The following is a 24,307-nucleotide window of genomic DNA, read 5'->3' on the forward strand; positions in this document are numbered from 1 at the left end:
TGTGTGTGTGTAACAAGGCAGACAAAAGCTGAGCGTGAATAAATATTACTCATACGAGCTGTTGTGCAACAATGCGAGATGCCAGAGGCAAGTATTTACACCTACAATGCAGATGGCAAACACAATCAAATGCAACACAAATGTGTGAAAAATGCATAATATGCATAAATATCTTTATGAATCTCTCTCCTTCTGTGTGCACATGTATTTGCGTATGTGCATGTGTGTGTTTGCAACAAAATGGCTGCTGTCATAGCAACAACTATAGCAAATAGCAACAACAAGGACATGAGCTAGTGCCGTCTGTAGCTACACTCATAATGATTATCCATTGAAATGGAAATGCCAGCCAAGGATTTAATATAATTCCCAATGCGTGAAGTGCGCTGTGAAAACTTTTCTCACTGCAGTTGCATAAGGAGACGACCAACTAGAAAAAGCTAAGAAGAAGAAGAAGCAGAAGTTGTGAAGGCAGCTGTATCCTCAAACTCAAACTGAGACGAATATGCATCTCTCTCCCCCACCCCTTGAGCATGAATTGCCAGCCGAAGAATAGAATTCAATTTAAATAGATTTCCGCTTAGAGGAAATTTAAAAAAGTGCAGTAAAAGGCAATTGTTAACGCAAACTGGGCTGCTGTTGTATCTGTATTCCATCTCTCTCTCTCTCTTCTTCGCATGGAGTGAGTGTATGTGTGCAAATGTATGCGCCAAGTTGATTGAAAAACTGCTAACTACATACACTTAGTATACGAATAACGCACACGAGTATGAGAAAGGTATTGCAACAGTCATGCATTGAAATGAGAGGAAAACGGAAAAGGAAAACGGCATGTCTTAAGGCACTTGAATTAAAACGAAATCTAGATTCCCTTTCAAACTTATCTAGGCTAAAGTTATGAAAGAATGAACAATACACTTTAATCGACAAGATTAGCTTAGTTAATTATTTGCCTATATAACAATGGAGTATGAAATTCATAATACATTATTTGTTATACTTATTATGCACATTTAATTGAGTGCAAATTATCATTTAATGAATTGCTAATTCACGTTTCTTATAGAACTTAAATGCCAAAGCGTCGAACGTAGAAAGACGCTCATTGCGATGCAGGCAAACTGTTAAGGCAAAGTCTTTCACAAAGGTAAAATGCTAAGCAAACGTGCGTGCGAAAAAGGTAATTGAAAAATAGTTTCCGTTTCCTATTGCCATTTACATTTCCCCAGTTTGAGTGTTTCTTTGGCAATTGGCAATTGCGTTTGAATTTGCTTACTCTCTATTTCCATCTTCCAACACTAACTATTGTTACGCTTTAAGGGGTCGAAGTTTAACATAAGCAATGAATCACTTATTTTCCAACCATATTTGCAATGTAATTACATATTTGCTTTTGATATGTCGCTTGACCACAATTTATGAACTTTTCAGTTGAAGCCACATGCCGTGCTCATATTTCTGTTTCGAGCAAATCACAGTGAAATTCACAAAATGGAATGGTTCGTAGAGTAATAAAACAAAATAATTAACATTGGCGACGCCTGTCCGAGTTTGATAAATGGCATTGGGGCGATTCATTAATGTGTTGCATACTTTTAAGCGTTATGCTAAGCGAGGCAAAGAAGCAGAGCAGAAGCAGAAGTAGAAGCAGAAACGGAAAAGGAAACGGAAACGAACATGATAATGAAAGCGAAACTCGACCGCAGACTTGCATGGTAACTTTTAATTACATTTTGCAAGCGTGTGACATGCGTAGGTGTGTCAGTGTGCGTCAACTGCATTTGCATGTGTGTGTGTATGACAAGCCAAGTGACTGACACACAACGAAGGACAGAGCGAGACAGAGATATGCACTAAGAAAGATAGATAGAGCGAGAGGGAGTGAGCGTGGACTACAAAGCTAGCAAAATGTAAGTAATGACTAAATGCGCACTCTGACAGTTTAACATGACAAAAATGTTCTTTTTCGTTCTTCGTTTTTTTTTTTTGTGCGCTGAGCTTGATAAATGATACGGCAGACAAGTACAACAGGAGCAACAACTTTACAAAGTTGACAGCACATCCCTAAAAAGTTGAGCTGGACCTCACTTTGTTGCCCTCTATAGTTTTTTTCGCTGCCTTTGCCGAGTTACACTTTCTCTGCGACGACGTTTTCATTTTTTACTTTCCATCTTTTGTAGACAAACGTTTTTGAGTGAATAAGAGGGATTTCCGGCATAAATACGCCAACACCTCCAAATGCGAGAACAAATGCACAATGAATATGAATAAGACTCTGAATGCGAGCCAAGCAAAGGGCCAAACGAAAAGGAAAATGAAATGAAATGGAATCCCCAGCCAAATGGCAAAGAATAAAGCAAATAAAAAAGAAAACAATGCAAAACACAGTATATAAAAAATGAAATGGCGAGATTATTATTTATGACTTTGTGGCTTTGGTGTGAATTTAAAGAATTTACAATTTTCTCTGCTAACATTCGCATACACTGCAATATAAGCAAATCAACTTTTAGTAATCTTGGATACATGATTGTTAAATAGATTATTTGATAAAATTCTTAGCCCAAATTTATACAAATTGAGGTGCAATTCAACTCCGCATGTATAGAAGTATACCCTTCAGCACTTTAAAATTCTTACAACACTCAGTTGACCATTTCGTGGCATTACTAATTAACCATTGTTTTTAGTGACCCACAAAGAAAAGGGTCAAAACAACAAGAATTAATGTTTTCACTTTTTCTGTGTCTGCTTTTGGGACCATTTTCATTATTGCTGCATCTTAAATACTGAAAACACAGCAAATGAAATTCGTATTAAGGCTGCAACGACCCAAAAGGAGAGGCAGTATCAAGGAAAATGGATATACAAGCTGACAGATAAAGGATCGCCCGGCATAGCTGGTTGTTTCATTGATTTCATCTCACACTTTGGAGAGCTGCCATGCATATCAACATGCCGCATCCTTCGTTGGCTCCAGAATGCCACAACTACATACATATTTAATGTGCACTGCAGTCAGTCAAGCAAATAAGAATATCAATTCCGGGTTAATACATTTCGTTAAAATACATCTCCCCACATGGCGTACTTACAATTATTCAGATATGCAGATCTTAACTCTCTGAGGCTCAAATCTCATGTTAAGTTCATTTTAAATTAAGCAATAAGTTAATTTAATATTGTTGCAAGAAATTGGTGCACTACAAAATATATAAACGTGAGTAAATATGAACTTTTTGACTTTTTAAATATTTTAACATTTAAATTAATTTCTTAAATTATTAACTGCACGAAATGTAAAATAGTAGATAAACTCGATAATGCTGAGGATGCTGGCACCAAGGAAAAGTCCCAGTATGCCGCCCAAGGATACAATAACATCCAATTTTGTGCGTAGCACTTGTCGTCTAAATTGATATTCTGGCGCAATCGACATCGAGATGCTTATAGTAAGCTTTCCTGGAGTACTAAAAAATCAGACGTTGTAGAATTTTCTAAAACATAATTTCCAAACATCTTACTTGCGTTCCTCAGATGAATAAATGTCCATCAAATCGGATTCCGTGCACGAGGGCAAACAATCGCATTTACCTTTGTACTTCATCAGCTCTTGGAAATCGGAACTTATAAGTCCAATTTGTTCTACACATAGATAACCTTTATAGTCACAATCGGGAAACTGTTTATTGTCGAATGGGTTAAAATTGTAAAGGGAACAATTGCAATACTCCATTTGAATGATTCTCGTGCAGTCGCTAATACATGCACTGTAGCTGTATGCCTTGAAGATACTCCTTGATGGGACCTCATCAGCGAATAAGCAATCTCTGGACTCTGGCGGCATGTCACGAACCTCGGGGTCATTCACAAGGGCTTCTTTGTAAAACTTAATAGTTTTCTTCATACCCAACACGGTGACAAAATTAACAGAAGATAACGATTGATTTGGTAGATCTTCCTCATTCAGTATTTCAACTCGTACATCGTGATGAACTTCGAGCTTTAACTCTTGCTTTTCACTGCGAATATAAGATGCTGGCAGCCAATGTGGGGAACTGTGATTGTTGTTTTGTAGCGAGTTGAGAAGGAAACAGCGTCCATAAGGTGTCCACAAGGAAAGGAAATAATCGCAGCAATTGAATTTTTCACCCTTGAAACTGCACTCATCAAATATGTCAGAACAATTTAAGCTGAACTGAGAGATGAAAGATAATTTTAAAGTGATATAGATTGAGTAAGACAAGTTCTATGTTCACCCAAGAGGCCAGTTGACGATAACCATCAGTTGGACATTTCACACAGTCGTCACATTTGTTTTCACTTTGACAGTTTGATGTGAGTTTATGAACTGAATATCGTTCCGGGAACACGATGAATGCCAAATGATCACGCACATTAAGGTCACTTGAATCTCGTCCCAAACTTAAAGTAAGTGCCATAAATGGTTACAAAATATACTTTCTCTGAAATATTTAACCCACCTCTGCACATAATTCAAAAGTTTATTTCCCACGTCCGAAGGCAGCTGACAAACACTAATGCTTGGATATGTTATAGGCTCAAATGGTGATATGCTCTCATAGACGACATTAACTGACCGATTGGCAAAATCCTGACTGTACTGGTTGATCAAATACGTGACCCCAAAGACGGACACAATAATGCAAATGAGCCAAAATATGCGCTCAGAAAAATGCAATCTGTTTCTTTCAATTAGTAAAACACAATTTAGAATTTAAAGAATACTCACTTATGATTGGCCATATAGGAAAATCCAACCAAACTACAAGATGAACAATATTCCTTGATGTAGTCTATAAATCTTTCTAACTTTTCTTTCCATGATGAATTATTATTTTCTAATGCCATCTTTGTCAAGTTGAACTAAACGTTGATCGATGTTAAATATAAACTAAACTATATTCGAGGATTGCGTTGCTTTTATAACTTATTTGAAGTGCAACTGAATCCTGATAATCTCAAAGCGAGAATTTATTAGCAGCAGTCGCTTAATGAAAATTTCATTAATTGCCTTTTTGTTCAGCAATAAACGACACTCGTGTTTATCTGTGTAAACATGTCAAACTTTTTGTATTATTTATTAATGTACTTAAAAGCTAAAACACACAACACAAATGTGTTAAGTTGTCAATCTCTCAATTTAAAATTATATTTTCACAATGCAGACAATTATTGTTCTCTCTATCCACGGTAATGAAGTTTTCCAAATTTAAGTTCAATATAACGTATGTTAAAATACATTTTAGAATTGCATTGCTGTAATTGTTTCTTGCTAAAAGCAAGAAACCATATCATGATTTTTTAACGTAAATATCATTAAATTAAGATATTTTGCTAAAACTAGGTACTTTTATTGTAGATACATTTTAATATTTAAACAATCTAAATGAAATCAACACACAATGGGGTAAATCCACTACAATATTGTGGATATTCATTTGCTGTGTTTGCTACGATCTACAATTATTTTTTTTTAATATATTTGTTAAGTCTATTCTTAGACTTTTGCTTAACAATTGCAGTAAATATCATAGCAATATAATATGAAAAATATCTTAATTTAAAAAAAAAAATGGAAATTCACGCCATAGTTCACAGCAAATGAAATTTCTATTATGCCTGCAAAGCAAGTGGGGACTGAAAAAAAAGAGAGAGAGAGAAATAAAGTCTTTTGCTGACTCCACAGTTTGTGATTTTCATTGATTTTCCTCTTGGGCAGTGTGCTTATCCACATCCTTGGCCTGCATTTTTAATGCGCACTGCAGTCACTTGGCCACATGTTGGCCGAATCACGATTGACCTGAGCGCTCTACATTACCAGAATTATTTAATTTTGCAAAACAAATTTACAGACTTTAAGACTTTAACTAGTTAATGTGTACTTTATTAATATCGAAAAGGTGTCTACAAAATATGTAATAATTCAAATCTCTTTTAATTTGATCTGTGGGCCAAACGATATGAATTTGCAGCTCGAATTGTAAAGTAGTAAATAATCTCGATAACGCTGAGAATGCTGGCTCCGAGAAACAGTCCCAGAATTCCTCCAAGTGTGACCACAATATCGAGTTTAGTGCGAAGTGCTATGCGATGAAATTGATAAGTGGGCCACATTGTCATCGAAACAGTAATATTGGCATCCTTAGCACCGGGATATCTATTAAATAGTTAAAAAAGGGGGCAATTAATAATGTCAGGTAGAAATACTCGTCATTAACTTACTCGACTTGCTCTTGCGAATAGATGGCTTGAATATTGGACTCTGTACAGGCTGGCAAACAATCACAATTTGCCACTGGATGTCGATAATTCATCATCCAAGCAATATTCGGCTTGACCACTCCATTTCGCTCCAGGCACAACAAGCCCTCAAAGTCACAGTCGGGAAATCGTGTATCGTTAAACGGATTGAAGATGTAAAGCGTGCAGTTGCATTTGTCCATTTGAGCCAATCTGGTGCAATCGCTGATGCAGGCACTAAAACTGTACGCTTTGTGCACACTCCACGGCGGTACTTCAAAGGGAAAATAACAGTCTCGAGCTTCCGGTGCAATGTCCACAATTTCGGGATCGTTTACCAAGGCTTCTGTATAGAACTTGAAAATCTTGTGAATGCCCAACAAGGCGGTGGTAGTAACAGCTGGCAATGATAGAGTTGGTAGATCCTCCTCATTGAACAAACTGAGCACCGCAGCTCTTTTCAGATACATATGAAATTCAGGGGGATTATTTCGATCCAGGGTCGCGGGAAACCAGTGCTCGGAGCCTTTATAATTGTTCTGCAGTGAGTTGAGCAAGAAACAGGTGCCAGAAGGCGTCACCATGGGCAGAAAGTACTGACAACAATCAAAAGATTTGCCTGAGAGACTACAGGAATTGAATATACCACTGCAATTCAGTCCTAACTGTGCATGAGAGAAACTGTTAATAGAAATTTAAGTTTCTGAAAATGTCTCTTACTCTTTCAGCCAACTCCCGGAAATCTTTCTTTGGACATTTTGCGCATTCTTCACAATCTTCGTAGGGTTTACAACGCTTCGTTATTGTATTCGGGGAATATCGATCAGGAAAGAGTATGAAGACCATCTGTGAGTGCACATCAAAGTTGTAAGTCTCACCTATGCCAACACCCAAACTGTGGAAATAAATCTATTAAGTATTTATTCCATATTATCAGTTTTGCATTCATGGACAAACCTCTGAATGTATTCCTCAAATCCACCGCCAAAATCGTACTTCGGTGGAAGTTGACAAACGCTGATTGAGGGAAATCGGATGGGGGCAAATGATGAAATACTTTCGTAGATAACACTCACGGCATGCTTAGAAAAGTCTTGTTGATACTCAACAATCAGATAGGAAACGCCACCAATCGAGAGCAGCACACACAATAGCCAGAATATGCGCTCTGACCAATGCAAGCTAATAAAGAGAAATATTTAACGAAAGTAAAACAATTTTGAATCCCATCTTGTACTCACTTGTGATTAGCAATATATGAGAATCCAACTAAGCTACAATTTCCGCAATATTCTTTTAAGTATTCAAAAAATGCTCTGAACCTCTCACGCCATGAGAGCTTAGGATTTGAATCTCCAAGAGGATGTGCCATTTTTTCCGACTTTACATTTCTCTATTCAAAGTCAAGTCCATACTGACTGGATCAACTCCATTGTGCCGGGTTTATAAATTAAAATGCACTCGAGTACGGACAATGAACAAATGGCCACCGCGTGCTGACTTTGTTGCATGTTGTTATTGCTTGAACAGGCGACAAATTTGTCAAAATTCAATACAATCTAACTTCAGCAACCGGAGTAACTTAAGAATTGAACTGAGATTTACGTTATAGCCTGTTAGAAATAACATAGTTTGCAAACACATTCAAATTGAAATAAGCCTTGAAGCTCAAAATTAACCTGTGCTTTTTGCCACCTGTGTTAAGTTTCAGGAACACATTTCGTAAAGTTTATATGTAAGCTCCTGCTCAATTAAGCTTGTTAGACTGCTGGCAGGCTGGCTGGCAACTCAGTTATGGGTTGAGAAAAATAAGCGAAACGTGTTGAAAAGCCTCTGAAATTGCACCCACTCTGAACGTGCCACAACGCGTTGCAACGTGCATCGTAAAACGAACCCGAACATGTTATTGGTGCTCAGAACTTGACGCCAAATTAGAATTATGCAATTACGACTCATTTGCGATGTGGAAAACACTTAAAAACAATTAGAGTGCTTATTGAAATTTCAAGCGCCGCCCGTTTGGCTGACAACATGCGAGCTTCATGCAAAACTAATGCCAGTATTTTAATTATTTATGCGTCCAGACATGCAGCAAAATAATTGTTTACGTAATCACAGTCCAACAATGATGGAGCTCACAATGTCGCGATTTAAATGTACATGTGTTTGTGTACTTAACTGTTCAAAAATAAAATAATTAAATAAAAACAATATTAGAATTTTTAGAATCGGCGAACTGTTTGCTGTTCATAGAGATTAAGTTTTATGAACTTAATCATCCAAATGAACTTTAGACCTCTAATACTTATTAACTTTGAGACCTTATCAACTGTATTTTGAGTTTAGATTCGCAATATTTTTTACCACACATTTAGTGTTAAGTTTTGATAGATTGAAAGCAGACACAAAATTTAATATGGGCAAATTTATAATCCTTGTTGCCCTGACTTGCACGGTGTTTGAAATTTCTTTGGCATCCACGACAACTGAAGATGCAGTAAGAATCTACATAGATACATGAAAACTTCGTACTGTGACTGCTAAAAATAATTAATATATGTACATTTTAGAGTCTCCCATTTAAACAACGAACTGAAGAGCAGCCCGGCTCTGTCGCTTTGAAAATCGTCAAACCACTGCTTGAATATTACCAACTTACCAACAACGAGTCAGAAAGAAGTGATTTAAGTGATAGAGAGCTAAAGGTGTTCAACGAAACGTTATTTCATCAAGAAATTATTAAGTCTCTAGTTAATGAATTACGATCAGCGAGTGATTCTCAAAAAGGGACCAACGAAGTTCTCATTAGTGAATATCGTTCTCAGATCAGTTTCCAAAAGGAGCTTATTAGTAAGCTAATCAACAATACAAAAACAAATGAATCAGTAGAACTTGTTAAAAAGTGGGGAGAGTGTGAATGTCAACTAAAAGTACTCAGTTCTAATATTATTGAAAAAGATAGTGAAATTGAAAAATTAAATTTTCAACTTAACGATCAGAAAGAAACCCAGAAAGCAATTCAGTTACAATTAGAGGACACTCAGAGAAAGTTAGTGAAGACAGAGAAAGCCCAAAAATCATATCAAACTGCTATTGATAATTTGATTGGGTCATCACAAGAAGATCCTATCTCTAGCTGTATTCCCTTTGAAAATTATCCGGGTGTTCATCAAATAACAGTTCCTAACGCTGATCCGTTCAATGTTCTTTGCGATAGTAAAACAGCAGGAAAGGGATGGATAGTTATACAACAGCGGATAGGTGAAAATGAGACGAATTTTAATAGGGATTGGGTGTCTTATCGTCAAGGATTTGGCTCTTTAGATGGAGATTTTTTCTTAGGATTGGATAAGATATATAGCCTAACACAATCCGAGCCCGTAGAACTTTACGTCCACTTAGTTGGATTAGATGGAGAAATCAAATACGCTCAATATGACAACTTTCAAATATTAGATAACAACAATAATTTCATATTGAAGAGTTTAGGTAATTTCACAGGAAATGTTAGTGATGCGCTGAAATATGCTGAAGGAATGCCTTTCTCAACATTCGATCGCGACAATGATGCAGCTACCCATAATTGTGCGGATGTTTTCATTGCTGGTTGGTGGTATAGAAATTGTTTTGATTCGTAAGTATTGCAAATGTTATTTGTAAAACTTCAAATCTATAAATATATCTATTTCTTACGCAGTAATTTAAATTCAATTGGAGTGGATCTTAATTGGAACATAGACATGATACTTAACGAAACGAAGATGCTTATACGCCCCAAAACGAACTAATAGCACATCTGGTATGGCTCAAAAATTAAACATCATTCTTGCGCTTATATATGTTATTTGCACAGATTCCAAAGATTAACAAAACACTTTAATTTATGTCAATCTATTGAGTTCACATAACACTAAAAAGTAATTTTATATTTGTATAAAAATCATAAAGCGTCATTGATAATCAAAATAATTGTTGTTGTCAACAAAATATTAAACTAAACAACAGCAGCTATGAAATAAATACATTTTGCCTTCAATTTAAAACTGTAAATTGTAAACTATCTTTTCTCAAACTTAAACGCACAATTTGCCATAAAAAATGCACTGTAGTAAAGTGAACCTTAGCTGTGGATTTAGACTTGATTTCTGAAACCAGAATATGTTATGTATTGTATGCAAAATATTGTGAAATATTTGCCACTTGAATCGAATTCTAGTTTATTTTTGTTTCCTATTGTTTTGCGTTCTTGTGGTCAGCAACACTGTCGGAGTTGTGTCGAAAATTTCACTACATGCTTTCCTGTCTAAGAGAGAGATAGAGAGAGATTGGTACCAAAAAATTTGTGTCTCTTTGTGTTTGGTGTTTTTATTTTTTTGTTTATTTGCATATCGCATGAATCTCACTCAGTGCAGTGCGGTGCGTAGTGTAGCATTCCACAAAATGTTGCAGGTGTATCGATAAAATGTCAAACGCAATAGCTGCAATAGCAACATTGTCAATACAGACAACAACCAAAACAACAACAACAGCAACAGCAGCAGTAGTAGCAAAAACAGTCAGAGAAAAACAAACGACATGGCAATTTAAATACTAACATGTGTATGAATGAATAGAGGTAGCAAGTGCTTTCAGGCAAATGGGAATAGCTGAGGAGCTGAGGAGGGGGATCTGTCAAGGGGAAGCTTTTGGGCCATGCAATGGCTGTTGACGTCGACACACAATTAACTTGAAAATACTCCAAGCCATGTTAAGTGTCAATTAGTTGGCATCAAGCAAGCGCCATGCATACGAAATTAACCAGCTGAATAGTATTAATATTATTTACAATTTCGCATAACATTTTACTAACAAGAAGTCTTTAGCGGTGCCTATAACGAAGGACATAAATTCTAAATATTAAAAGTTATCTTGCACAATAATGGTAAAAGTTGAAACACATAAATACCAGCATACCACAAAGTTATTAAAATAAAAAACAAACTTTGGAAAACAAAATAAAAAGGGAAAATCCTTCAACTCATAACCATTAAAGCAAATGTTTGTTGTGTGCGTGCCCCCGAGTTGAACTCACATAATTTGCAAACATATGATATGTAGAGCAATAAACGAAATTCATTTTCGGCCAGCCAGAACTAACCAAAAAAGGGCAATTGCAATAAATGAAATCGAAAATCAATAAAATCAAAATGATATAGGTAAAAAAAAAAAAAACATGAATGCCCAAATATATATAATATGAAGCCACAAACAACAAACGTGGCCAACAAAAACTGACAACCACAAAACAAAAGCCAAATAAAATATCTACAAAAAAGAGTCGTGTTCGAGTGCCACGTTTCGGCGTCGTCTAAACGACGGGGCGGAGGTGACTGTGACAACAGCAGCGGTGGCAGCAACAGCAACAGCGGCTGCTGTTACTTGTTGTTAGGGCCATGCCCCTTGCCACATGCAGCGTCACGCCCCCAACTTGGTTGGTAGGCTGCGCGCCAGGCTTGTGCAAACAAAATTGTTGTTGCTTGTGTTTTAGCATGCGCTGACAATATTGCAACAATGTCGCTCGAACTTCGACGAACAACAAACAAAAGTGAAACAGAAAAAAATGAAATAGAAAACAAAAAAAACAGCAAAACCAAACGGCAACAAAATCTATGATGAACATTTGTAGGGCCTGTTGTCAACAACACAGCACGTAAACAATTGCCAAACCAAATGGGCGCCACTAATGCTGGGATGCTATTTTGCATTGGGGCAGCAATTGGCAGCAGCAACCGGAGGCTGGCTTAAAGCATTAAAGCGATCTGAAGCGATTGCCGGTGGTGGCCGAAGAAGACAAGAAAACTGGCAAACAAACAGATGCAATAAAAGGCCAATAACAATGCAATAATCATAACAATAACAACTGCAAACCAAAAGCAGGCAGGCGGGCAGGCAGGCCACAATGTTGCTGCTGCAACAGCGGCAACAGTTGCTGGCAATATCAGCGATAAAAGTTGTAACAATTATCATTTGAAAGTGCATTGTTACAGTTGTCAGTTGCGGCACTCAAGTGGCTGCCACAGCCACAACCAGCGGCAACTACATAGCACGAAGCTACTACAACGGCGACGACGACGACGACGACGACGGCAATTGCAGCTCGTGCCAGAGCAACAACAATGTTGTCGACGTCAGCAACACTGTGGAAATTAATATGCAGAAACTGCTGCAATTGCAATTTGTTGTTAGCGCTTAAAGAAACAATGACGATGACGTTGTCGCCATCGTCGCAGTCGTCCAAAGAAATATTTTACATATTGTCGCATAAATTTCCATGATTATCGCTGAAGAATATCAATTAGATGCGCGTACTGATTGTCAGTGTGAATGTGAGTGCAAGTCTGAGCATTTCTATGGTTTGTCCAAGTCATTGTTTAATGTGGAGCACAAGCTCGAGTAATGAGTTATAGAATTGTCATTCACATGCGATTATATTGAATGAATTATGAGCAAAAGCTAACGATGCATTTCTAACTTGCGTTTTGAATAGTTAATGAGTCTAAGCACATTCGATATTTCACTGATATATGATATATTGTCCAAGTGAATGAAACGAATATATCACGCAGTATATTTTAAATCAATTGAAAATATATAAATTAATCTTACATTGCTCAAAATTTAAATATTTGTCAGATAGCTTAAGCATGAATTTTAATGTGAATTCAGAGTTAACGAATACATTCGATTTAGGATATTTAATATTTTTCAAGTGACTTTTTTGATAATAAAACTGAATATGTCGAAGCAATTTTAATATGGCAATTTACTTCACAATTTAATAGTTTAGTTTTTTTAAGTGTATCAATGAATTAAAGCACTGAGTTAATGTGAAATTAGATTAAAAACGAAAACATCACAAAATCCATTTCAACAAAATTTTAATATTAAATTGTTTCTTATAGTTGTTGAAGTTTCAGTATTTTTCAATGAATTTAAGCACTAATTTCAATGTGAAATCAGTGTTAATTAACATAATTATAAAATCAATGTATTCCCAAGTGTACGAATGCGTTTGCCACAGTAATTTGCAGGCAAAAAGTAATTAAAGCAATTAGTTCCAAAACCCGAAAACCAAAGCCGAGCCCGCAACAATGAAGCGTTTTAATATTGCCAGCCACATAAATCTTTTCATTAAAGTTCAATTAATCAAGAGCTTCCTGTCATAGCGCATAAATCTCATAACGTACAAAATGCAGTCACACGAACACGAGTACGCCGCTACTCGTTATTGCTGTAGATACAGTTACGCATCCAGTCAAGGACACACACTCCCACACACACACACACACACCGAGTCCCGCCCGAGAGAGGCATTGAAGTTATTTGTCACCATTTGGTTCGCATGCAGGACAAGCAAATGTGCAATGTGTTGTGCTTACAACGAAATTTGCCACGCCCACAGCTTATAGCCGAGCAGTTTCCTTCAGTCAGGTAATAACAGCGTTGAGCTGCAAATATTTGCATTAGCGATGTGTGCGTGATCAGCTCGTGCCCTATTGAAGCAAATTCATTTCGCATGCGATAGTAATTTGAACATCTCTTTGCGCATCTCAAGTTTACACAAAACTGCAGCTAGCACCTGCAATGGGAGGCGCTGGTGCAGGAGGCTGCAATGTCCGGAGCAATGTTGGGCTGACCACCAAGTGCTTCCACTCTGATTACATTTGCCGTAATGCCAACAGTGTCTCGGGCCAGAGACAGACACAGACACAGTCCTTGGTCTTGCAGGTGCATGGGATGGGCGTGTCTGGGGGCGGCAACACTGTTTGTGTTTCACCTGGGCAATTAACAAGCATTAAAAGCAAGCACAAGGCAGCGTTTGATAAATGTTTTGTCGCTTAACAAAAGTGTCCGGTATGTGTAATTAACAAAATAAGATTTTGCAAACGCCCAATTGAATTTACCTAACAGTTGAACTCTTCCTCTCTCTATCTCTCCCAGTCTCTTGAGCACCACATCGATAAAATGGGGCTATGTAGTAGATCGTTAGTGGGCGGAAACAGCACGTCTTTCGCTTGAACTTTTGCCAAAAATAACTTCGATTGGCTTTGCACTTTGTTAGCCAAATGTGGCAGCTCAACACCTGAACAACTTTTGCGCTGCCTGTTCTCACTTTATGAATGGGAAACTGAACTGAACTCAACTGAACTGAACTGAACTGAGTTGAGTCAACAGCAGGAGGCAATGGAAGTCGCGTGGGTGGTCGCCAACACGAAATGCAAATTAAAAAGTCAAAGCCAAATGCAAGTGCAAAAAAGTGTTACACAACTTACGAGCACATTCATTGACTGCAAATCGAAACGTGCGCCAACTACGCCAACGCCAACGGCGACGTCGACTGCGACTGCGACGCCAACGCCAACGCCATTGACAATCGCCAGCTGCTGGCTGCCTGGCCGCCTGGCTGCTTGACTTGGCTGACAAGGTTATGGCTCAGAGCCGCGCACAAATATTTGGCATGCCGCAGCAGCACAAAAATAACAAAAAGAAATACCATTGCATTACGCATACGCACTGTTACGCCCAGGCAAAAATTCAAACAAAGGAAATTACCGAGTGTGAAAAATAAATTGAAATGTGCAAAAAACCAAGCGACTTATTGTGACGAGCACACATTGGTAATAAATATTCAATAAACCTTGTGCAGAATTAATGCAGTTTTGATTAAAAAGAATTCATCATTTTCAGTTTTCGAAAAAAGCAAATATTTTAATGGAAAGACGAGCATGCCACAAAAATGTGACATACAAGACCATCAAAAATGAAAATGGTGTTTTGCAAGCACTGTGCATAAGTGGCGATACCATTTTGTTTACAGACACCACACAGTTTAAAATAATTGCCACTGGGTGGGCATGCCACACACACACACAGTCAAGCATACCACACCGTATCACCTCATAAACGTTGTGTGTGCTCCAGTGCGCCCTCGATGCGAATCTTGAATGGCCATCACCATCGCCATCGCCATTGCCATCGCCAGCTAAATGTCACAGGCATATAAGCGGAATTATGACAAGCATTTTAACGACTGCTACTGATATGCGTGTCCTCCGATCCCTTAGCACGAAGCTGAGAGCTGGGAGCTGAGAGCGTTGAGCTCTGCGATGCGATATGGTAACGCTGGCTGGCCGTAAACCCATAAAAAGCGACGCGAAATTGAAACCCAGGCAACACCACAGCCAACAACCGAGAGCCAAAAGCAAAAGCGAATGCGACAAACGCATGGCCGATGTACGTGAGATTGCGACTCTGTTAATTGGCAAAAATTGGCCAAACTCCACAATAGAGCATGGGAGGAAGCATGGGAAGCATCTGGGACGACGGCCGAGCAACTCGGCTCCGGCATATACATAAGTATTTATGCGATAATGCGTAAATTTTAATGAAAAACACAGAAAAAAAAATAAACAAGAACAGCGACAACAACAACAACAACAACAAATCTGGCAAAAAGAAAAGACGGAAAAAGGAAAGATGGAAAAACATTTGCTCTTGCGGCTTGTCGTAAAGTATGGAACATTCTCCGAGTGCGTACTCTGTGCAATCGCGTGAAAGTTGATTTAATGAAGATTTCACAAAATGGCGTTGTTTTTGTTGTTGTCGTTGTTATGTCGTCAGTGTCAGTGGCCTGACATGTGGCAATCTGCGAATTTATGTGGTGTGCACGTGCGGAGCTGTCTAGTCATCTCGATGCCTCCTGCCACACACGTAATTAAGTGCTTGTATCTGACTAAGGCCAAAAAAGGAAAGCTTAGGAAATTATGCGCCATATCAGAGACAAGACCGACAAGAGGATTTCTTTCGAGATGTAAACCTGTAGATCTTCGAATATGCTATGCAAATCTGCGAGCTGCAGGTTATTGCGAACTTCCAATAAACTTTAGAGGTCGGAAGTTCAATTTAAAACCCCAAACAACTCCCGCTGGCAAATCCAAGTTCAATGAATTTGTGTCGCTTTTGGCGATTGCTTTGCATAATTGAGGTGCTGTAGAGACTGGGTCGGCTTTACGAACAGATAGTTCAAGTCAATACCGGGAGCTGTCAAGTCGATAGTGCCAAAATAAATGCCAGCAGCTAATTTGCAATGCTCTGCGTTATGGCTCCATCTTGAGGTTGACCTCATCTACTCTGCGGCAATTCATGTGCAAAGATCTCGCTCCTTTGATCCACTCAATACAAGCATCCTTACACCAAGTTCAACCGTCTTACTTGCCAAACGCTTGCAGCGATTTTAAGTCTCAAAACCATTCACACAAGTGCAGAACTTAAAGCTGATTAATTGTGTTCATCTTCAACAAGGTAAAGCACACAAGTGGCTTATAGTTTAAAATTGAACCAGCTTTATTATGAATAGAATATAAGGCGTTGTTAGTTTGTCCTACAAATTAAGAAGAGTTTCCGGAATTAACATCTCTATCATATATAAATTATCATCCACGACTGTAAATTTGCCTAGATTAATTAAAGTTTTATAAATCGTTGTCTTGTTAATGTTAATGCATGTTAGTCACATTAAACACCTCATCTACATGTCCACAGCATCACAATGAACAATGCATTGTTACAACACGGCCACACACAAGCCTTTTCGCGCCAAGACATGCCAGAAAAACACCCAAAACACCAACGGACACTGCACAAAACAACAAAACAAAGCAAACATGAGGCCAAGAGACAAACAACAATATTGCATAATTATGCAATATGGTTATGAGTTCCCTCTCTCCTCCTCTCTCACAGCTAGACTGTCATCCCGTAGATTGTGCCAGCCAATCTCTTGGCGATTTATCGTCTGATTTGGCTGCGATTGGCTCATATCCTTTTTTAGTCAAATTAAGCGCAAAAAGCAACAAAAATTATGAACAACAAAACACAACACAACACAACAGGGCATAGCGCACAGCGCATAGTGCAATGCAGCACAACACGACGCAAAATTATGAACGTGATTAATTCATAGATGGTGGCGCTTAGCCATTGTTTTTGGCCATGTTTGTCAGGCATTGCACGATCCACGACGAGGGGCCAAACTCACCTCGAGGGGCCACGTCGAGCTGGCCCCCTGTCTGCGATTGACAACCACTAACTGAACTCTCGCCAAAAGCTAAATATGATTATGTGCGCTCGATTTAATCTCAGTCGATTTATAAGCACCTCCATCCTCCTTTCATCCAGTCCCACCCGCAGGCCACGCGTCGCCAGGCATCGACGGACTTCTTTGTATTCTTTTTTTTTAATCATTTTCCTATTTGTTTTTTCCATTTTCCTTTTTTATGTCTTGTGTATTGATTTTAACAAACGACAACGCAATAGTCAGGCAACATATGTGACCAGTTTGCTTGTGGCTGCTGCTGCTGCCATGCACATTAAAAATGAAGAGATTTTCCTTGAAAATTATGCTACCGTATGTGTGTGTGTGTGTGTGTGAGTGTGTGTGTATACATTATATTTGGTCAAAACAACTTTGAGCTCAAAATTGGAAACCAAAATCGTAAAAAAAAAATAATGCCACGCAGCCAGAGTCACAGCGTGAGTAAGTCAGACGGACACCCACTTTTATGATACTCGCACTTCAGGCGGCTGCAAGTAGTTGGCGAATTGCGGATGGACAGACAGACAGACGGACGGACAGCCTGATAAAGAGTCGTCGCACAAGAAAAAAATTGGCTACTTAATTTGGTAATAACAATAATTACGCCTGACTGACTAAACGTTGACCAGCGGCATCATTGGACGAACAACCAGCTTCGGTGGCTACACAAAAAATAAACCGCCAATTTGATATTGCAGTTAAGAGTAAGCCAATTGACGGTCCATTGAATGCCCTAAGTAGCGAGGCGTATATGGTGACATGAAAAAAGCTAAAGCTATGAGAAAAAAATAGACAGTTTCAATTATGGAAAAGTCATCATCATATTAGGTAGGCAACAAAAACAAAAATTAAATTAGTTTAGATAAAAAAAATTATTATATAAGAAAACTATTTTTTTGTTAAAAAATACTTTTTAATTTTTTGGTACATTGATTGAGAAAATCACAAGTGAAAGTTGGTATTTCTTAAAAACAAATCAATTCGAAGACAAAAGAGCATTGCTTAGTCGTTTTCACCAGCTGCGAATATTAGCTGCAGCTCTTTTCAATTAAAACGTTTAAAGATAATCAATTAATAATTTTTTAAGCTACTTTGACAGCGTTGCCACTGCCGTTGGCCGTTGGCCGTTGTCCGTTGGCTGACTCAGCGCTACGCTCAATTAGGTGCAAAGACATTTCGAGTCGCTATCGAGTTGTTACGAAGATTTGCAGTAGATTTATTGGCTATTGGCGATTTGGCCACTGCCAGAGAGTAGTTAGCACTGCCAATGGCACTCCATGTGCTGCTCTGCGCTGCGTGTCTGGCCTAATTGGCGACTCAGCTGGCAAACTCTTGCTCCCAGCTTGAATATTGATACTCTGGCAATCTATGACAAGCAACTCGCACAACACACACACACACACTCGCATGTACCCACAATAATCATCTCATGCCATAGACTTCATTCAATGCGATGCAATCATTGCTGGCATTGTTGTTGTCTGATATTTATCGAGTTTAATTTTTGCTGTTGCCAGTTTACTGACAACGCAGACGCTGACTATTTTTGGAAAATATTTCAAATTCGAGACTCATAATTCGTGCGATAATTTACACAAAATTAGGCAAGTGTCTCGCCAGCTATCCTTTTAAAGCTACTAGCAGATCAACAAATCCAGTTCAGCAAACAACAAAAAACAAGAATTATTTGTCTTATCTTTTATATGTCGACAACATGATACACTTGCAGACACGCTAAAGCAATATTGAACAACTCTCGAACAATATAATCAAGATTTATGTTATCAAGTATCATTTTGTATTCATCTTTGACACGAAAAGCAACATGCTCGTTGTTAGAGTATTGTAAGCTGAGCACTTGCTGCGATTCCCACGCCAATTAGAATTATAGTCGTATGAGTGATATTTTCTTTTGCGATGGCAAAATAATTGGACTGAAATGAAATTTCAAAAACAGTTTATATACTATCTGTTATACACTTGTGTTTCGATTTTTTTTTTAATTTTTAATTCAATTTATGCAGCGTAAATTGCTCGACGAGACTCGCTTATAATTTTCATAACAAAGTTGAAACGCGAAACAGCAGCAGCTTGTTCCCATAGATTGGCAACGCTTCGGCGTATAATTTGTGCTAACAAAACTTTACCCATAAAATGTATGTGAAAGCCATAAAATGGGAGCTGCTGTGGCAGCAGCAGCTAACGCCATTTCGAAACTCTCATTGCGGCTAAAATATAATTAATGTGAAGCAAGTTTATCCTGGTTCTCCATCTCTTGACCGCCTGTCCACCAAAGAGCGTGTGCCCCCTAATCTGGCGCTATCCAAATACGTATAAATTTTAAATGGAAATCTAGACAGCCTCAACCTCCTCCTCACAAAAAGCCACAACAAAGAAAGCAATTAAAAGTCCAATTAGAATGTCATTAAAGCGCGGTCAACAATTAAGAAGTGATAAACGCCAAAGGTCCAGGTAAATATAAAAGGCATAAATTAAGACAAATTTAAAAAAGATTAATAAGATTTGCAATGTCTTAATAATGAACTCGTAAATTTTAAAGAGCATGTGCTAAATAATTTATAGTTCGATCTAATCGTATATAATCATAAATAAATATTTTTAAATTTGACTTATAGAATAGCCTTGACATTAGATCTACCATTCACTTTGTTGTCAGATAATTCATTACTCAAAATTTCTATTTAGATTTCTATCAAAATTTGTGGTTAAAAATATGACAACGTTCTTCTACTATCCCAACAAGGAGCTGCAGGAGGAATTATCCTGCATTGCCAAGGCTCTTGTGGCTCCTGGAAAAGGCATAATTGCCGCAGATGAATCGAATACGACAATGGGAAAACGCTTTCAAATGATTGGACTGGAAAACACAGAGGAGAATCGTCGTCTCTATCGCCAATTGTTAATTACCACTGATCCCAAAATATCTGAGAATATCTCTGGATTCATTATGTTCCACGAGACGCTTTACCAGAAAACCGATGCTGGTGTTCCATTCGCAGAAGTTCTGCGCAAAAAAGGCATTATTCCAGGCATTAAAGTAGACAAGAATTCCGTGCCACTTTTCTGCTCGATGGATGAATTTACCTCACAGGGTTTGGATGATCTGCATCTACGTTGTGCACAGTATAAAAAGGATGGCTGTGATTTTGCCAAATGGCGTGTGGTCATGAAAATCGACAAGACAACGCCCTCGTATCACGCCATCATGGAAAATGCCAATGTGTTGGCTCGCTATGCAGCCATTTGTCAGTCACAGCATCTGGTTCCTGTAATTGAGAGCGAAGTGCTGATGATTGGCGATCATGACTTGGACCGTTGTCAGAAGGTCACCGAAACCGTTTTGGCTGCCATTTTTAAAGCGTTGAGCGATCATCATGTCTACCTCGAAGGTGTTTTGCTGCGACCCAATATGGTGACTCCTGGACAGAGCAGCCATAAGAATAACACACCCGCTGATATTGGCCTAAGTACTATCTTGGCTCTACGTCGCACTGTGCCGCCTGCTGTCCCGGGTAAGTTCTAATTATCTTAACAATATTATAAGTTAACTACGAACAACTTGGCAGAAAAGTATTTTTAAAGAAATAAGCATTCAATCGAGTGACATAATAATTTCTAAATTCAAGTGATTGAAATCAAGAATTAAATATTGAAGTGGTTGAGGTATAAGAGGGAAAACAACGTGTAAAGTTATCAATATTAAATATTGAAGTCACACTTGCTAATAAAGTTATTTAAAATTAAGGGATAAAATTAAAATTAGGAAAAGTTAATCTCACAAGTTATCTCAATTAAAAAGTTCGTAGAATATTATATAAATTTCTTGATTAATTATTCCATTGATTTTCATTTTCACTTCACGGTCGCACTCAATTGCGTAATATTAATTTTCTCAGCCGCACATTTTCTGCCCTTGAATTTTTGCTCTTTTTGGATGCTTGTTGAAGCAAAACTGTTTTAGATTTACCACTATAAAGTATTGTAGTATAACATCGATAAGTTAATTTATTGCTTCAATATATTTTAATTTATTGGCAGGCATTTTGTTCTTATCTGGTGGACAAGCGGAAGAGGAAGCCTCGGTTAACTTGAATGCCACCAACAATGTGCCATTGTGCAAGCCTTGGGCACTCACCTTCGCTTTTGGACGTGCGATGCAAGTCTCGGCATTGCGCTCTTGGGGCGGTAAAAAGGATAATGTGTCGAACGCTCAAGCGGAGCTTATAAAACGCGCCAGGGTGAGCTTAAAACATACAGTCTGTATTTTATAATGATTATTAAATGTTTTATTTGTAGGCCCACAGTTTGGCAAGCATTGGCAAATATGTTCCCGGCTCCATTGAGAGTTTGTATGGCAGTGAAAAATTAGTAATCGATAGCAATGAACTCTAAAATGTGTCACAAGAAGCAAATAGCTATAAAAATTCATCAGCTTGGGAAGTGCGAAGAATACAATTATAACATCAGAAAAACGGAACTTCGTATCAGTGAGTTCATTTGGTCAATTGCTCCACTGTGGCTTCAGATACGTATGTAGCTGACACTTGGCCGCAGGCCGCATGTTCGATGTTCGATGCAACAACTGGCAATATTGTTAACAAGCGTGCAAAAGAGCAAAGTGCTGTGGCAGCAACAGTAGCAAACAGCCCAACACGACTTCTGTTAACTGCCAAGTGTCGCATTAATCCACGGAGATTACCAGACGGCCACATGGCCAACGTTCCAGTAGCAGCTACAGCAACAGCAACGGCAACTCTACATCAAGCACTACAGTGCAGCTTAATTAATGCGAGCGCATGCCAAAAGCCAAGCCAATGGCTATGGAGCATGTTAAGCATGTGGCCAAGTGTTCGACTTAATCAGGCGATGCTTCAGCTCAGGTAGCTTCGACTCGCCTCGACTCGACTCCACTCCAACACTGGCGTCACAGTGTCATGTTGCTGGCAAATTAGTCAGACCCGCATTGCCCATTGTGGACCAAGAGACGTGACTGAGAAACAGAGAAGAGAGAGGCTAGTAATAATTAAAATTAAAGCACTGCCTAAGTTATGGACAATCTCATCGCCAGCTACGTAACATAACAGACACGCACAGTTTGATTTGCCCACAGTGTAAGCTGGAGGTTATAATTGACTTGATGTTAACTCGGAAAGAAATATGTACTTCAGTTAAGAGTTTTGGGAAAATTAATGGAAATACAAATGCAAATGAACATGACTTTTATTTATTTTTGGTTTACTCATTACAGGATACCTTCTAGTCGTCTCCGTGTTTATGCTTTCTTGCATGTTTTCACCTGACGCTTGCCTGTGCGACAACTGAGTTTTGTGGTTAATCCAATCGCCGTAGCCCAATCAGGCCAACGTGAGCAGCATGTCATGTTAATTGCGTCGTTGTGCGATTGTGTGAGCACATGTGTAACTCTGTCTGTATGTGTGTGTGAGAGAGTGTAAATTGCTATTATGCTCATGTTTGCTTAATATGTGGCACACAGCCCACTGAGCTCTCTCAGCTCAACAGCACGCAACGCGTCAAGCCAATTAAAGCCAAATTATAGCAGCGCTTTTTAATGACATGCAGCGTCGTTCGACGTTGTTCTCAGCTCTCCATCACACGCCCCATTTCCGCTAGTCCCCGCTCCTGGTTACTTCGTCAGCGAATTCAATTTGGCACTGAAGATTTATGGGCGTGCTGGCTGCTAATGTGGCAAGACAAAGCCCAATACCAATAGCTGTAGTTGTAGCTGAAGCTGTAGCAATCGCCTCATTTCAAACTCAAATGCAATGATCAAGCCCACAGCTTTTGCCGTCGGCACGCGTTTAAAGACCGAAAACTGTTTTGCGAATACATCAAAGACCGAAACGCCGACAACTTGGAACTTGGAACTAAGACACGGCTAACGAGCTCGGACTTACGCTTGGCGTTTGGTCATGTTTTAAAATGCAAACAAATCGCAGTCGCAGCGACAAGTGGGCGTGGAGCCATGCCCCTCTCTGCACTCGGACGGCAAGGCAAAAAAAACGACGACATAATTAGAAACATTTTGTGCCGATCGAACTGTGGCGCCACAGCTGTGCTCATAGGTTAGGGGAGGACGTCAACTGGTTGGCACAAATCACTCAACTGTCAAACGCTTGTTGATTAATTTGGTGTTAATAACGCTTGGCGGCAAAAATCCTGCCCCAGTCTCCCGTCCAGCTCAATCGCAATTGCACAGTTGCAGTTCATTCGGCAGTCCCAATCCACGTCCGCCAATTAATGTTCAGTTGTTGCATTGGCCAACAGTTGACCCAAACTTGGTCATGGAGCGTGAAAACGTTTTGCCGCCACAGCTGAGGATGCGCCGTGTGTTAATTGAAAGTTTTGAGTGACCATATAAGTGGGAAAGCCAAAAACTGACTCCCGCCACATCGTATATGAGTTCGATTTGGTTGTCTGCTGATAGCCAAAAACTTTTGCTGCCAACAAGCCATAAAAGGCCACACACGCGTCGCCAAGTTACCTGCCTGGGAAACTGCCAAAAGATTCAAACAGTTCCGAGAGCCAGAGAGACTCGTCTCTTCAGAATGGCATGGAATGGAGCCAAGCGAGCAGAAAACGAACAACAACAAAAGCCAACCGGCAACTAGCAACTGGCAAAGCAGTATTCGCTTTCCATCTGCCATATCATTTGCCCAAAGTAAGAGGTGTTTAAAATGCTAATTTGGACAATAGCAAATGGCAGGCCACCAACTGAACTCAGTTCAGCTGTCGCCGACACCAACAAAAAAGCAAAAAAGCGAAGGAGCCAACTTATTCTGTGTTGTTTTGTTTTTCTTTTTTCCCCCTCACTTTGCATGACATAATAAAGTGTCACAGCTCAACTTGAAGCTTTTCACTTTAACTTTG

The 24,307-nt window shown here is 38.9% G+C and overlaps 4 protein-coding genes across 4 annotated transcripts; 2 read left to right on the forward strand and 2 right to left on the reverse strand.

Annotated features, from left to right (window-relative positions):
- Positions 1–3,268: 3,268 nt before the first annotated feature.
- Positions 3,269–4,002, reverse strand: LOC117574367 (sodium channel protein Nach-like). The gene is made up of 2 exons (XM_034258201.2): positions 3,525–4,002; positions 3,269–3,470 (listed from the first exon to the last, which is right to left on the reverse strand). The coding sequence occupies exons 1-2, from the start codon at positions 3,905–3,907 to the stop codon at positions 3,269–3,271; spliced, it is 585 nt and encodes a 194-aa protein (XP_034114092.1). The 5' UTR covers positions 3,908–4,002.
- A 1,906-nt stretch (positions 4,003–5,908) lies between these two features.
- Positions 5,909–7,598, reverse strand: LOC117575908 (sodium channel protein Nach). The gene is made up of 5 exons (XM_052006885.1): positions 7,594–7,598; positions 7,222–7,446; positions 6,985–7,159; positions 6,247–6,929; positions 5,909–6,181 (listed from the first exon to the last, which is right to left on the reverse strand). The coding sequence occupies exons 1-5, from the start codon at positions 7,596–7,598 to the stop codon at positions 5,959–5,961; spliced, it is 1,311 nt and encodes a 436-aa protein (XP_051862845.1). The 3' UTR covers positions 5,909–5,958.
- Positions 7,599–8,627: 1,029 nt separating this feature from the next.
- Positions 8,628–10,097, forward strand: LOC117575909 (angiopoietin-related protein 7-like). Its single transcript, XM_034260355.2, has 3 exons — positions 8,628–8,761; positions 8,835–9,898; positions 9,962–10,097. The coding sequence occupies exons 1-3, from the start codon at positions 8,681–8,683 to the stop codon at positions 10,050–10,052; spliced, it is 1,236 nt and encodes a 411-aa protein (XP_034116246.1). The 5' UTR covers positions 8,628–8,680; the 3' UTR covers positions 10,053–10,097.
- A 9,950-nt stretch (positions 10,098–20,047) lies between these two features.
- On the forward strand, positions 20,048–22,629 carry LOC117575661 (fructose-bisphosphate aldolase). Its single transcript, XM_034259949.2, has 3 exons — positions 20,048–20,931; positions 21,458–21,657; positions 21,716–22,629. Exons 1-3 carry the CDS (start codon positions 20,133–20,135, stop codon positions 21,809–21,811), a joined length of 1,095 nt encoding a protein of 364 aa, XP_034115840.1. The 5' UTR covers positions 20,048–20,132; the 3' UTR covers positions 21,812–22,629.
- Positions 22,630–24,307: the final 1,678 nt, after the last annotated feature.

Source organism: Drosophila albomicans, chromosome 2R (assembly GCF_009650485.2).
Source record: "Drosophila albomicans strain 15112-1751.03 chromosome 2R, ASM965048v2, whole genome shotgun sequence".
NCBI lineage: Eukaryota > Metazoa > Arthropoda > Insecta > Diptera > Drosophilidae > Drosophila > Drosophila albomicans.